The sequence below is a fragment of the Nanorana parkeri genome, unplaced genomic scaffold (assembly GCF_000935625.1).
Source record: "Nanorana parkeri isolate BGI_ZX_2015 unplaced genomic scaffold, ASM93562v1 scaffold25, whole genome shotgun sequence".
NCBI lineage: Eukaryota > Metazoa > Chordata > Amphibia > Anura > Dicroglossidae > Nanorana > Nanorana parkeri.
Window position 1 is genome coordinate 2066029 of NW_017306293.1, and position 15978 is coordinate 2082006.

At 42.5% G+C, this 15978-nt stretch overlaps 1 protein-coding gene across 1 annotated transcript in view; it reads left to right on the forward strand.

Moving 5' to 3' along the window:
• The window catches only part of VEGFB (vascular endothelial growth factor B), a 48249-nt gene that overhangs the window by 1139 nt on the left and 31132 nt on the right, over positions 1-15978 (forward strand). Inside the window, exon 2 of the mRNA XM_018565245.1 lies at positions 15241-15280. Coding sequence (XP_018420747.1) covers positions 15241-15280 — 40 coding nt within the window. The remainder of the gene's footprint in view (positions 1-15240; positions 15281-15978) is intronic.

Consider the following 15978-nt stretch of genomic DNA (forward strand, 5'->3'; position numbering starts at 1 on the left):
TTATATATTTATATTTAATTATTATATTTATATATTTCCTATATGTTTATATATTTCCTTTTGTATGTATTTTGAAAATCTATTTTAATCTCTTTTTTTTGTAGCTTTCAAAGTGAATTGAGGTACATACAATGGCAATAGGTTACAATGCAGATTATCATACTAATCTATTATAATTCTGATCACTTGTATCCCCATCTCCATGTAGAGTAGATGAGTTTTGTCATGTTGTATTATTTGTTATACCTTTAACCATTTGTAATATGGACCATTTATAATATGGAGTGTAGGACCTCGTTAACACTGGCAGTGCACATGCATGCCTAGGACATTTCTTAATGCATATAAATGCATTTAATGATTTTAAATGGTATACTTTACACTATGCATTTATCTGCGTTTAGGTGCATTCAGTATAGTATTCTGTGTGTCCAGGGGCAGATTAGATACTCCTGGCCCTCAGTTCACACCTATGGGACACAGGAACACATGCGTTACCACCACATAGTGCAACACAATGTATGAACATTTTTTGCTGTGCTGCCATTAATTCTTGATGGCACCCCAAAAAGCATCGCACATGGGTTGCACCGCACCTTTGTAACTTATTATGCGGTGCAACGTGATTTAAAAAAAAAAATCACTTCTGCACTTCTGTGGTGTGATTTAGATGCGGTAGACAGCCCATTCAAATAAATGAGCTCCTCCACTGGAACACACGGTATTGCGTGTAAAAACACTTTGCAATTTATGTGGAATATTGCATCACACAGGTGTGAACCCAGGCTCAAAGAATCTAAACACATGCAACTGCAGCTACATCTAAACCCAGGAAAACTTGATCTGGGAAGCATAAGGGTTATTGATACTTCTCCGGTAATTTCTCTTGCGTCTAGATAAACCAAACGTAGGAGACTCGTGAATGTGACCTACTGCAGTTCACAGATATTGAAGGATAGAATAGAATCTTGGATCAAAGGATAGGATCTTGTCATTCTACAATACCTGTCTTGCTGATCCGCTTGCTTGAATACTTTGAGACACTAACCCAAAGGTATGCAGATAAGGACTTCTGTGATGATCTGGGTGACACAGAAGTACTGAAGTTAGAAGATGATCATAAAAGCCAGTCAACTAGAATTGTCAGAAGGCAGTCAGTAATTGTAGGGCTTGTACTTATCTTATAAAATTGTTACTTAAAGTAATTGACAAAGTGGTGTAGTTGGATGTGCTATGTTTTGCTGTCCTCTGTCTTTACCTGTGGTGGTAAAGTGTTTATTTGCGATATAAGATTACAGGGTACCAGGCACAAGCAGTGTCCTCTGTATACCAATGCTGAATCCAAAGAACACTGGCATCCATGCATTTTCCGTAATGGCCGCCATCACTGAAAAGTAGCCAAGAGCAATGCCATTTGGACTCTGGCCAAACACAATTCAAACTACCTTGGCTCAAGGGAAGCTGAGGCATGGGTAGGGAGATCTGTATCAGGTACTTCCAGTGCATGTCAGCACTAGTATATACCGTGCTGGATCTTCTTGTAGCTGGCAAACTGACTGCAAACATGTACTTAAACTACCCTATACTGACAGGAACGGTCGCCCATTATGTGCAAATCCGACGTTTTTATTACTCTTCTGTATTCCCCATCCAGGAGAGCTGTAGCTTTCTGATTTTGACAATTGTATGCTGTCAATGAAGTCTTATATTCGCTCCCATATTCTTCCCCCAATTTCCATTAATATGGAATTTTCAGTGAACATCAGATATTATCATTACATGCAATACAACCATATACTACCCTAGTCTGATGACAAATGAAGGAACATTTACACTGCCAGGCATGGTTCAATTCGCTCCAACAGGGGGACAAAAATTCCTTCCTGTTCCCATAAGGCAATCGGATATTCCCTGGATCAACAATCCCTGGTGCTTAACAGTGACGTGCGGTGCCTCTTGATCAGGGTGAGGCATTCCCCAGCCCCGCTCCCCTGCCGACTGAAGCCCCGCCCAAACAGCTGCGCCTCCTGCCAGCCGAAGCTCCACCCCCACCGGTTGAATCCCCACCCCCAAGCTAGTGTAATGGAGGAAGGAAGGAGACAAGTAGGAGCCTCCCTGTCCCTCACTTGCTCCTCACCGCTGAGGCTCCGTGACAGGTTATACAGCGGGGAGGATTTCCCTGCTGTGTAACCTGTTAGATGTCGATCTGAATGGAGAAAAAGCTGTCAGCTTCCGACATGAACCTGACAGCTTTTTCCTTCATAATTCTAGGTGAGGCTCTGCCTCACCTGCCTCCCCTGACCGCACATCCCTGGTGCTTAATATACCTATAAGAACTCAATATCCATTAATATTCTGTGCGATTTTTTTTTTTTACACATTTGACTGAGCTAGCTAGAACTAGCCCCCGGGAGAGTTTATTCCACATTTTTACAGCTCTACTGTAAATAATCCTTTCCTTATGCAAAGGTTAAACCTCTTTTCCTTCAGACGCAAAGAATGCCCCTTGTCCTTTGCAGTGACCTTACAGTGAATAATTTGGCACCAAGCTCGCTATATGGACCATTTATGTATTTATACATAGTGATCATGTCCCCCCTTATTCGCCTCTTCTCCAGAGAAAGCAAATTTCAGTTAAACTGATCTTTCCTCATAGCTGAGCTCCTCCATGCCTCTTATGAGTTTAGTCGCTCTTCGCTGCACTTTCTCCAGTTTCACAACATCCTTTTTGTGAACTGGTGCCCAAAACTGAAGTGCATATTCCAGATGAGGTCTTACTAATGCTTTGTACAGGGGCAGGATTATGTCTTTCTCTCTGGAGTGTAAACCCCTTTTAATACAAGAACGTATTTTGCTTGCTTTAGAAACTGCAGCTTGACATTGCATGCTATTATTGAGTCTCTGGTCTACCAGAACACCCAGATCTTTCTCCATCATTGACTCCCCCAAAACATACTCCCCTAGTGTGTGTTTCTAGTCGCCAAGTGCATAACTTTACATTTATAAACATTAAACCTAATTTGTCAAATAGATGCCCAATCACACATTCAGATCTGCTTGTAAGTTGGAGACATCCTATAAGGACTAATGATATTGCATGATCATTTGTGTTTGTCTATTAGATTTTTGTTGTCTTTACCCAGTCTACGAGTGTTATGAGAAGCCTTAAACATATTCTCATTACATATACTGTACTGTACGTATTGTCAACCAGGAGGTTGTGGAATTCACACTTCATCTTCTGTCTAGGATATTTTTCTTACATCAGGTCCTATGTTTTAGGGCATTAATAGATATATGGGAAACATTGGGTAGACACATTACCATATCATATCATAACTTTATATCAGTATATTTTATCTACAATCAGTAATGTCCTATTTGTCTTTGCCCGAGGTCTTCCATTGAGAGCCCTGGATCTTCTTTGCAATAATTATTGCTATCAAAGTATGATCCAGTAGACAACAATACATTAAAGGAGAACTATGGGGTCAGTGTTTTTCCCCATAGTTCTCCTTAGGGTAACGGGAGGACACAAACTAGCGTCCTCCCGTTACCCTAAGCTCAGTATACCGCGAGCTACAGCTCGCGGTATACTGAGACGCCGCACCTGGAGCGGATCCCGACGTAGATGACGGGATCCGCCCGTGAGTGACAGCTGTACCCGCCCCCTCCCCCGTCCGTTCCGCCAGTCAGCGCTGGCAGATCGGAGCGGGGAGAGGGGAATCCAGCCCCTCCCCCTGTCACGGCTCTCTGCCCCGGTATGTGTTCCCTCACCTCCCGATCTACTGAGCCGACATGTGACAGTCTCATTGTCACAGGTCGGCTTAGAACTATGAGGTGAGTGGAAATCACTCATGTCATAGTTCTCCTTTAATCTTATCCAAATTCTGGCTCTTACACCTCTACTTGTACCTGCACTTTATTACTTTTCCGTTCTTTGGACTTGTTAGGTAGATCATTTTGTTGAACGTGGCCCTTTCACCAAAGGGTTGCTGTAATCTAAGCATACCCTGTTACAGAAAATCATCTATATGTACCTTTGCAGCAGCCGTGTTTTTAAACGTTACCTGTTTGCTTCTCCACAGTGCCTGCTGGTATTTCCCACTTCCGCTGTTGAAATATTAACTTCTGGTTGGTCCAGCCAGGGCCACTCACAGCTCAGATCTGAAATTTGAGCATTGTATGGCCAGTTTAACTCTTCCCTACTCTATTCTAAATCAGTGCTATTAAAGTTGTGCTTCTACATACCACCTTTTGTATAGAGTGGATATTTGAGTAGTTGGGGCTTCCTGTCAGCTTGAACAAATCTGGCCATTCCCCTTTGACCTTTCTCATTAACAATGTTTTTTTACCCACAGAACTGCTGCACACTGGATGTTTTTTCACCACTCTGTAAACTTTAGAGACTGTAGTGCACTGACTTTCCAAGAGATTTTCTGTTTCTGAAATACTGCAACCACCATATCTATGGAACCAACCATCATTCCACAGTCAGAGCTGCCGAGATAACATATCTCCTGCATTCCCACACTTGATGGATCAATAGCTGAAACACTTGCCCATTTGTGCATGCTTTATGTTACAAGTTGCAGCCACAAGGTTCACTATTTGAAAGCTGCTGGCCGTACCAGAAATAGATCTGGACATATTGTTCATGCATTCAGAATTCAGAACTGCAGATTGTATGTTTTCTAATGAGACACATTTCCCAAAACATGCTGATGCCGTTAATCCATGTGGAATATGTACCAGTGCAGCATGCAGCAAGTGTGCACAAACTGCAATGAAGAACAAGTCGTATACCTTTTATGCCAGCTATACATGTAGTAATAGACAACTGGTCAATTATAGAAGCAATCATTTTAAATGATCTTTCTCAATGAAGAAAAAGACCAGTTTGGCTGCATTAAATGTGATTTTCCTCAAAGGCCAGATGTTCCTTTGAAGTGATAGTTTTATTGATCAAACGGTCAAGTGTAGATGATTTCTAAATGATAGGATTGTAATTAAATGACCATAAGGTTGAACAGGATGGACCTGTGTCTGTATTCGGCCTGTACAGCTATGTAACTATGTAACCATATTGGAAAACAAAAACGGTAGCGATCCATGGATCTTCGTTCAAATCTCGTCTTTATTGTAGAACATAATAACACACTGCATGACATCCCTCCATGCGTGCTCATCCTCTCACACCACACGTTTCAACTTCCTGGTAGCTGGAAAGGTGAAATGCGTAAGAGGCTGGGCGCGCATTGAGGGATGCCATGCAGTGTGTTATTACATTCTACAATAAAGACTTGAGATTTGAACGAAGATCCATGGAGTGCGACCGTTTACCCCCCCCCCCCTTCTATAGGGTTCTCGCAGCGTTGAGCCTGTTTAGTATGCACCCAGGACTGGACTGAGTTGTTCGGCAGCCACAGAATTTGGAGCATTGTTTCTCTATGAAGGCTTATGTAACCATATTGCTATGATGTATAGCCTGACTGGATGCCCGGATGGTTTAAAGTGGTACTAAATGCTAGGTGTCTAGTAACTTAATTCATTCTTTGCATTTAAGTAAAATATGTCCCAGCATCTTTCTATGCCCCCACATTCCCCAAACTCCTACCTACAATCCCTTGTAACCACCAACGCTCCGGAAAGATCTTCACCGTTCTCCAAACATCCGGATTGTGGAGGAAGGTAGTGGAATGATAGGCTTCTATTGCTATCAGTCAAGTTGCTTGGAGGCGGGCAGTGGGGGAAGTAGGGGCATGGCTTGCAGGGCGCTGTGTGAGACTATGGACTCAAATAACTAGATCCCAGCTGGGAATGCACAGTAGGGCTGCAGCTAAGGATTATTTTCATAATCGATTAGTAAGCCAATTATTATTTTTGATTAATCAGATAAAAAATACCCCCATCCATAATTTATAATAAAATAAGCAGCGATACCTGACATGTGTAGCGCAATCGTTGTTTTTCTATGTAGGTGCACCCGACTTGTGTTTCCATTAGTATACACGCGTTTTCAGGGTTCGGGGACTTTCAATTTTTAGGGGGAGAATTTTTTATTTCATTTTTTTTCTTACTCCAATGTGCATCCTATGTGTGTCTCTTTAAGGTGATATTAGGGTTCTTTTAGACCCCTAGTGTCACCTTTTCACTGGATTCAGCTGCTGGATTCAGCAGTGGCTGGGAGCAATAGCCAGCCTGTTATTGGTTATTTTAAATTGCAATAACCAATAGAAGGCTGGCTATTGCACCCACCCACTGTCTGCTGTCAATCAGCAGAGGAGGGAACTGAAGGAGAAAGTTCTCCTTCAGGTCCTCCTCTGCTGATCTGATGCCGGTGTTCTATCAATCCCTCAGACTTGATAGAACACCGGCAGAAGAGGGGGTACAGGGGAGCAGAAAAGGGAACGGGGCACACAGAGGAGGAGGAACCGGGAAGGCAGCGGAGGATTAAAGGGACAGGCAGAGGAGGAGGAATGGGGCGGGCACTGGAGGAACAGAGCAGCATCGGAGGTACGGGGGGGGGGGGGCAGCAGGGGAATGCAGAGTCAACGCAGTCTCTTCTTCCCGCTGGTGCTGGCTGCAGTGTTCTGTGTCCCTGCTGCCTCTGCCAATACAGGTGGGGAGAGCAGCGGGGATTGAAAGGGACACAGACAGCTGCAGCCAGCACCAGCGGGGTGGAGAATGGAGAAGCAGAGCGGCGGCAACTAATCAAAAGGCAACTAATCGATTATGAGAATCGTTGGCAACAATTTTCATTATCGATTATAATCGATTTAATCGATTAGTTGTTGTATCCCTACTCAACTTGTACACAGCTAAAAGAGACACCAACAAACTGGGGTGCCAATGGTTTGGGGGCCATTCGCAGGAGAAGGAAAGAGACAATTTCAAAGATAAAAAAGCACTGGTACTCGAAAAGTATCTGTGCATCCCTAATTTTTATACATCTTGCATTTTTATTTTGCTCAATAAAATCCATTAGGAATATTAAGCATAATGATGGAGCAATTATGGTCCAGTCTAATCATTTATTCAGTGCATGATTTGTAATGGGTGGCCCTTTGGGAATATTTATTTTAATGACTAGTGGCATGCAGCTCTTACACCAATCATGGATGTCTGAATGTCATGCCTTGCAGCAGTAAATCACTAGATAGGTATCCAGCAATCTTAGATCACGCTGGAACTTGTAGTCCTATAACTACCAAAGGTGGAACATACCTGTACTGAGAGACAGACCCTGACGTCACAATTACATCACCAACAATCCCTGAAAATGTCAACAGTCAGCCAAGGACTATAGATAATGAGTGATGTATTTGACTGCAGATTTGTTGTAGCAGAAAATTAAGTGTTGCAGACAGTCTGGCTACTGTGCTAAGATTATATCTGTTATAGGGGAAAAGTTGTGAGCCGTTTATAGAGGAAAGGGTAGCAGAAGAAGTGAAGAAGTTGTGGGGGAAGGTGAAGAGAAGCTGGGAAGTGACAACAAGCTACAAAAATCAGAAGAAAGCATGAATTAGAGGCTAAGGCAGGTCATATTATTTTTAGTTTTTGTTATTCTTTTACTAGATATAAAGTATTGCATTTATAAAACGAGTAAAAATGAATGACATAGCACAGCAACTTGACTATAGTATTTATTTATTATTGGTATTTATAGAGCAACAACAATTTTAAAGAGCGCTTTACATACTGCACATCAGTACCTGCCCTCAAGGAGCTTACTATCTAAGGTCCCTATCTCACATGTATACATACGAGGGCCAATTTGGACAGGAGCCAAATAACCTTCCAGCATGTCTTTGGTGTGTGGGAGGAAACCGGAGTACCTGGAGGAAACCCACGCAAGCAAAGGGAGAACATACAAACTCCATGTAGATAGTGTTCTGGCTGGGATAGTAGCCTGATAACTCCTCCAGGTTCATCCTCTCTCCAAAGATCATTCTTCAGTCTTACATAAACATTGAGGGCTTGTTCACACCAATTGTGATGCTTTCCAGAGCGGTAGCTGCTAGAACGCTTAGCAATCACTCACTAAACTTTCCCCTTCATTCTGGGGAGGAAGAGGGTAAAACATTACGGTCCAGTGCGAACGCAAAAAATAGAGCATGGAGCATTTTTTTGCGTTTGCAGAGGAACGGAACGCAGGCAATGTTTTGCCAAGCTTCGGATCGCACTGCAGGCGGGGGGCGTGACTGCCATGCCATTGACTTCAATGCACCTCCATGCCCCCTCCCACCCCAGAATGCAGGGAGAAGTTTAGTGAGGGATTGCTGTGCATTCCAGTTTTACCCAGAGTTCTGCTTTAACTTTTACAGCTCCTGTCAGCGTACATAAACTTAAAAATTTGAAAAAACTCTATTAATGCTTCTACTCTGTAGGTGGGTTTAAAGGCTAATGTTTCATATCTACTTGATAGAAATCTCATGTTTGGCATAATAAAAACTGAAAACATATCAAGCCTCTTGCATAGTTTGTTTAGACATGTTGTTTAGACATATGGCCAGAAACAAAATATCCATTAAAATGGGGATTGGCCCTTCTACAAGATGAGCAACTTGTTCTTCAACATGTAGCAACAGTCATAAATAATTGTGCACTCCTATACCATATGAAGGGAAGATCCTTGGTGAGTTTGTCATTTGGGGTTTATATTAGTGGCAATGGAACTGATCTTTTTACTCTCAATGAACTAATATTCTATGGACTATGTTAGTGCAGCCTTAGGCCCATGTCACACTTGGGATTCTGGCGTGGGTGGTTGCTGCCTTACTGGATGAAAATTTGCAGAATCTCTCTCTTCAATAGGCATGAGGCTTGGCTTTACTGTTACCATGGGTTCACAGCGAAACCTGCCTGTTCAAGTTTGGTGGTCCTGGCTAATTATTGTGGGAATTGGCCAGACAGAATTATTTGTAAACATAGTGCAGTGCCTGGTCTTTAAATGTAAGACATCTGGCTTAGAAGGGCCAATAAGGAGGTTTTGAACAAGCCAGCCCCCTCACTATAAAGGGGTGATGCCACAGTAGCCACATTGACAATGTGGAAAAGCATAGGATATACTGCTGAAAAAAGTGTATAGGAAGAGATTAGTTTAGAGCTTGTAGGCACTGGCTGGTCTGTAGATGTAAATCCTTACTGAATATATCGGTAGCAAAAATGTTGTGTATCTTTGAGAATTTGGGTGTTGGGGGGAAGGTTTTTACCTTTTTCATCCTTTGCTACATCTTAATGTTGCGTAAGTCCTGCAGTCTCTTTACAGCCTACCCATGTTCACATGCAATACAGTGATAACAGGCTGCATGTGTTTTTCCACAGGGCATGTTTCCAAATTGTTGCTGGCAGTAATTTTATTTTTTCACAGGCCTTTTCTTTAACAATAGTGACAATAGTGAAATCTGCCTGAGCAATGTGCATCAGCATATAAACTTAAACTTTCTTTGGTAGAACAAGTGACGGTGATTTACAAGTAGGCGACAGGGGCAGAGCAGAGAGGACCTTTATTTCAGTATCACCAGCTGTTATATACAAAAAAAAGCTTGTAATTAAATAAAAAATAGGCTTTCCAAGTGATATTATAATATTAAAGCTTATATGAGATTTTAGTGTTTGGGTTTCCATCTACTTTAACAAACTATATATGCATTCTTTGAATTGTAGTTCAAGGCTACACTTATATACACTGAGTGGCCAGATTATTTATGACCACCCCATCAGTACTTCGTTGGGCCACGAGATGACTCCACGAGATGACTTCGTTGGGCCGCCTCGTGACTCCATGAGATGTTGAAAGGTGATGCGAGGAATCTGACACTGCACTGTAGCCCTTCTGTTGTCTTGTACCAGTCTTGCCACTCTCCGTTCTGGCCTAACATTGACTAGTCGCTGACAGCCACAATTCGCATGTTCAGATGCAGATTTCCGGCTGACAGTTCAGTCTTTAAACACTTTAACAACAGCTGCTCTTGAACATTTAACGAATTCTGTTGTTTTGCTGATACTCGCTCCATGGCTTGAGCGCCAACAATCATCCCACGTTCAAAGGCTGTTAAGTTGCGTTGTTTACCCATATCGTCAGAAAAAAATCACTTCTACTGTCGTGGTAAACAACCTGCTTCCCTATTTATAATGGTCTGGCCCTCTAGCAACTTCAGCGCCAAATTATAGCTAATTATAGCTAATTTGCCTACAAACGTCAGGTGGTCATAATAATCTGGCCGCTCAGTGTATGTCCTGTCTGTGTGTACAGATCTGTACACCCAAAACTAATTTTAAGGACCAATATCTGTCCACAACAATTAATTGATAGCTAGCTCTTTAATTTTCAAGACCCTAGCTACTTTTTCCTATTAATTAGGGTATTCCTTTTTTTTTTAGATTATAACTGTTAGCTTGGGTGATTAGAGCTCATAAGGCATATGTTGCTAACAGTCCATTCAAGAGCTGCTTTTTTTGCAGTACCTTACTCTTCCTTTTTAAAAATGTAAAAACACTGTGCATCCAAAACATAACACACCCTCGCCCCAGGTGCAACACAATCCCCTGCCACATGCCCATTAAGGCCTCATTCACACGAGAAAAGGCCGGCACGTACAGCTCCGTACTGCGTGCACGGCCGCATCGGGCAGCTCCCGGGAAGGACAGGTGCTGCGTGTGATTAGTACGCAGCCCCTGTCCTTCTCTATGGGAGTACGCGGCCATACGCCACCCTCCGCTCACCCCAAGAGCTGCCTGATACAGCCGTAAACGGAGCTGTACATGCTGGCCTTTTCTTGTGTGAATGAGGCCTTAAACATATATAATATAAATGTATTGATTTTATCAGTAACATCTGTAGTGGTTCGGATTGGTTTTATTAAAAGTCAGCATCCCAGTCACAAATCCCCACTTCCTCTCCACACTGCACTGAAGGCCCTCTCTGATATGACATTTGCAGCAAGGCAGGCTACTACCTCAAGCACATATTGTGCCACCTCCAGCCAGTGGTACATCCTTGACACCCAGCAGTTCATTAGAATTAATGTTTGTAAGTGTTTTAGTTACAGCCTTGCCATCCCTGCCTGTGTTTGCTTGACCAGAGCAGGGATGGTCTGTTGAGGAAAAAAAAAAATGTAAGCATTGAAACAAACTTAAAAAGTATAAAACATGTAGAAATAGCCCCCTCCATTTGCTGCTGCCTACCACTCCCCCTTGTGGAAGGGCTAGCAGCCTATGGCTATAGGTTTTCACCCTGCAAGTATGTTTTCAGTGCCCTGACTATAATGAAGTAAACACACTCACCGGCCACTTTATTAGGTACACCTTGCTAGTACCAGGTTGGACCCCCTTTTGCCTTCAGAACTGCCTTAATTATTCGTGGCATAGCTTCAATAAGATGTTGGAAACATTCCTCAGAGATTTTGGTCCATATTGACATGATAGCATCACAAACCCAAAGTGTGCCAAGAAAATATCCCCCATACCATTACACCACCACCACCAGCTTAAACCATCGATACAAGGCAGGATGGATCAATGCTTTCGTTGTTAACGCCAAATTCTGACCCTACCATCTGAATGTCGCAGCTGAAATCGAGACTCCTCAGACCAGGCAATGTTTTTCCAATCTTCTATTGTCCAATTTTGGTGAGCCTGTGCGAATTGTAGCCTCTGTTTCCTGTTCCTAGCTGAAAGGAGTGGCACCCGGTATAGTCTTCTGCTGCTGTAGCCCATCTGATTCAAGGTTCAATGTGTTGTGCATTCAGAGATGGTATTCTGCACACCTTGGTTGCAGAATACCTTTTGACCTCTGACATCAACAAGGCATTTTCGTCCAAACAACTGCCGCTCACTGGATCATTTCTCTTTTTCGGACCATTCTCTGTAAACCTTAGAGATGGATGTTCATGAAAATCCCAGTAGATCAGCAATTTTTGAAATACTCAGACCAGCCCGTCTGGTACCAACAACCATGCCACGTTCAAAGTCACTTAAATACCCTTTCTTCCCCATTCTGGTGCTCGATTTGAACTTCATCAAGTCGTCTTACATAGTATTTGAGGTTGAATAAAGACACAAGTCCATCAAGTCCAACCTATTGCGTGTATGCATTTATGCCTCTGCTGGTGTGTGCGTGTGTATGAGTCCATGTGTGATCTTGTTCTTAGGAGTACCTGTACCTGTTATGGTCTCTAAGGAAATCGTCCAAGAGCTTCTTGAATGATCACACATTCTTAGCTGAAATCACTGCATGTGGCAGCGAGTTCCAGACCCTAACCACTCTAACTGAGAAGAACCCCCTGCGCCCCTTGTGCTGAAATTTTTTCTCCACCAATTTTAGATGGTGGCCTCTAGTCTTTCTTATGCGGTTAACCGTAAATAGTTTTTTGTTAATGTTGCTATCACCATTGAACATTTTGTACATAAAAATCATATCCCCCCTTAATCTCCTTACTTCCAACGAGAACTTATTTAAATTTAGTAGCCTTGTCTAATAGCTCTGGTCCTCCATCCCCTTAATGAGTTTGGTTGCCCTACGCTGGACTCTTTCCAGCTCAAGGACATCCTTTCTCTGGACTGGTGACCAAAACTGGACCGCATACTCCAGATGAGGCCGAACCAGTGATCTGTAAAGTGGCAAAATTATAGACTTGTCTTTGCAATACATTCCCTTCTTAATACAGGACAGGACTCTACTTGCTTTTTTTACAGCAATGAACCCCAAATCTTTTTCCATTTCTGACTTCCCTAGTGGCATACTCATAACTGTATAGCCCAGGTGCCTATTTTTTACTCCAAAGTGCATTACTTTGCATTTATCTTCACCATGTCTAGATGCTAAATGAACAGGTGTACCTAAAAAAGTGGCCTGTGAGTGTACATATATAATAAAGACATATCTACCGCAGAGGCATATCTAGCGCAAAGCAAACTAGGCATTTGCCTTGGGCGGCACTTTCCAGGGGTGGGCACTTGGCAGGGGGGTAAAAAAATCCGCCCCCAAGCCAGTGAGGCAGAGCCTCACCTGCGAGTAATAGTAAAAACAGTATGTATATCCTTACCCGAATCCACCAACAAGCTCAGCCTCCTCTCTCCGACGCTGGTAGAAGTGATTCAGCTCGGGCCTGTTACTATTTAAACAAGCACTCGCTGTATCCAGCTTCTGACAGATTAAGCAAAATGCACAGTGGGCTTCCCCACTATGCTAATAGCACAACCTGTCAGAAGCTGGATACAGTGTGCGTGCTGTATCCAGCAAATGACAGGTGGTGCAAAATGTCTTAAACAGGAAGGGGTGGAGCAAGTTTAGATGGGGGTGCCTAAGTTTAGTTTTGTCTAGGGCAGCACAAAACCAAACTGAACCAAATGCTCACTCCCTGGATGGACTACAATCTCACATTTAGTTCACTAAATTGTACTGAAATTATAGTCTATCACAGGAGTGAGCTTGGAGCGGTGACTACTTTACCACACACACAGGAACCATGGGGAACAAAAGTAGCCACCCTCCAGAAGGAAGGACAGTGTCAGCATGAATTCAGAGATGATTTGAGGACCTACAGCTGAGTGATACACAAATAAGATACATTTTTGTTAATAGTTAAGGTACTTGATTGTATTTTTAAAATGTAACTCCTGAGTTTAGTGTCACTTTAAAGAATAAACATTTGCGACCGTGTCCAAGATGGCGACCTGAGCAGACGTGTCTCTCTGACCTCTGCTGCCCATCAGGTGTAATTCTCCGTTATTTATCCTTCCTGCGGATCTTCCAAGACATCTCCAGCTCCTTTGTCTTACATACCGCATCTGGAGCATGTCCATAGGGCATAAATCCTCTCGCTCACGCCATACTGGAGATCATAACATGTGATCGGGGTGTGGTGCTCCGGGAGGCCAGGAGCCAAGGTGACCTTTGCTTCGAGAATACTAGGCTTATGCTGTTCCCGGATTATTCGGTGGATACACAGCACCTTCACAAGTCCTTCAATCAGGTGAAGGTGCAGCACGGGCCAAAGGATTCCCCACATCTCATACCGGAGGATTGCATCTCATTCCTCTATTTTCATTTTTTATTTGATTCTGTTATGGATGATCTGTTCACAACCAGGGACGGACTGACAACACATGGGCAATACGAGTTGATGGGGCCCCCCTTATGATCTGCCCATATACAAAGCCCCACCCATCCACAAGCCCCACCCACATATACAGTCTTGTGTTATAGAAATTATTTCTCCACACTTTTTTCAAAAAAGCAGGTCTATTAACTTAAATGTGAATTGGTAGGAGAATTTGAAAATCTAGACCAATATAAGCGATCTGGAAAGTGAGCTAAATGGTAGAATTTTTCTGGTTCAGCTATTTTGACAGAGATTCTGCAAATTATCCTGAATTGCAGGAGAATTAGTAGGAGAATTGACAGGGAAACTGAATAATCCAAGACTGGAGTGGGGATTTGGGTGCATATCACACATGAGGTATGCAAACCTCACGTGTGATATGCACCTAAAGGGCAGCAGGGGGTGTGTGCCAGTGACGGGGCCCCCTAGTGGCCGCAGGCCCTCGGTGGTCAGTCTGCCCCTTCATATTACATACCATTACATGTGGTGTGCAGGTGTTTACATACAGCGGCTGTCACCTGATCATTAACTTAAATGGGTGACAGCTGCCGCTTGTAAACACCAGATTAGGGACTCCTGCTGTAGGAAAATGCTGCCTGACACAGGAATCCCTAACTGCACCTAATCTATACAGATATGAATGGGGCCTTATTGTGAGTATATTAGTGTCCATAATACCATATCGGATATAGTTACAGTTTATTTTAAAGTATGAAATTTGGCAAGTAGTCCCAATGGGAGAAAAAAAAATTGTCAAGTGTCCCCTGAGTGAATTGAGTTTGAGAATCCTGCTCTACAGGGTGTCACGGAGCCAGCCTCCATCCAATCAAGAGAGCCGTGGGGTGTGATGCAGAAGTACTGAAGTGTTTTATAATGTGTCAGAGGGCATTCCCTCAAGGCCAGATTTTCTAAATGCATCAATATTGTTAGATGACCATGTTTTACAGTCTGACAGCCAACATATTATTGCACAAGATAAAACCAAAATTTTACTTTATTACCAATCTAGTCGTTTCCCAGGTTTATCTCCCATTTTATAAATGTGTTTATAAATGTGTTCTGCTTGATATAACTGGGAATTTTGTGTGTCCGTCTTTTTTTTATTGCAATATTTCTCTTTCTGCTTCTGCAGATTTCGGTGTGCCAAACTCAAGAGAACCAGACATTAGAAGGTATTGTTTGAATTTTGGTTTAATAATATGCTTCAGAGTTAAACTTGTGCAACAGAAGGAGTTTTATAAAAGACAATCCTAGAACATGAGAACAGTTGCTGACTGTGTATATGGTTATCTCTGCTGCCACTGTAAAAAGAAACAGATATCTGTCACTGCAACACACAGCTTTCATTTTAACACTTTGAGGTATCTACTGAAATAACCTACCATCTGTTATTATGATAAAACTCTCTTGTTTCACACATTGCAGCCTGTCCGTGAAACACAAAGCCGGGTGTTGCTACTGAGAGAAACAAATTCCACAGTTTTAAGAAATCCTCACCATTGCAAAATAATGATTTTTGTTATCATTATTGTGTTAATATTTTCCAAAAATAATTTCTGATGGGATAGCGCTTCCCTGTAATAGGAAATATTTATATGTAGATAACTGAGAATATGTTATGTGTCTGTGTGTGTTGTTATGATTATGTTAGTTGTCTTATGTATGTTACTGTCAACACTTTTTTTTTGTTCTGGATAGTGTGGAGAGTACATTTTTTTTTCTTTTCTTTTCTTTTTTTTGGTGTTTGTGCCCTGTTGGGGAGATTTCCAATCACTTACTGTCCTGGAAACACAACAGGAAGTGAGAGGGAATCTCTTTCAAGTTTGGGACCTCCTTAGACAGTTGTGACCAGAACATATGTATCCATTAA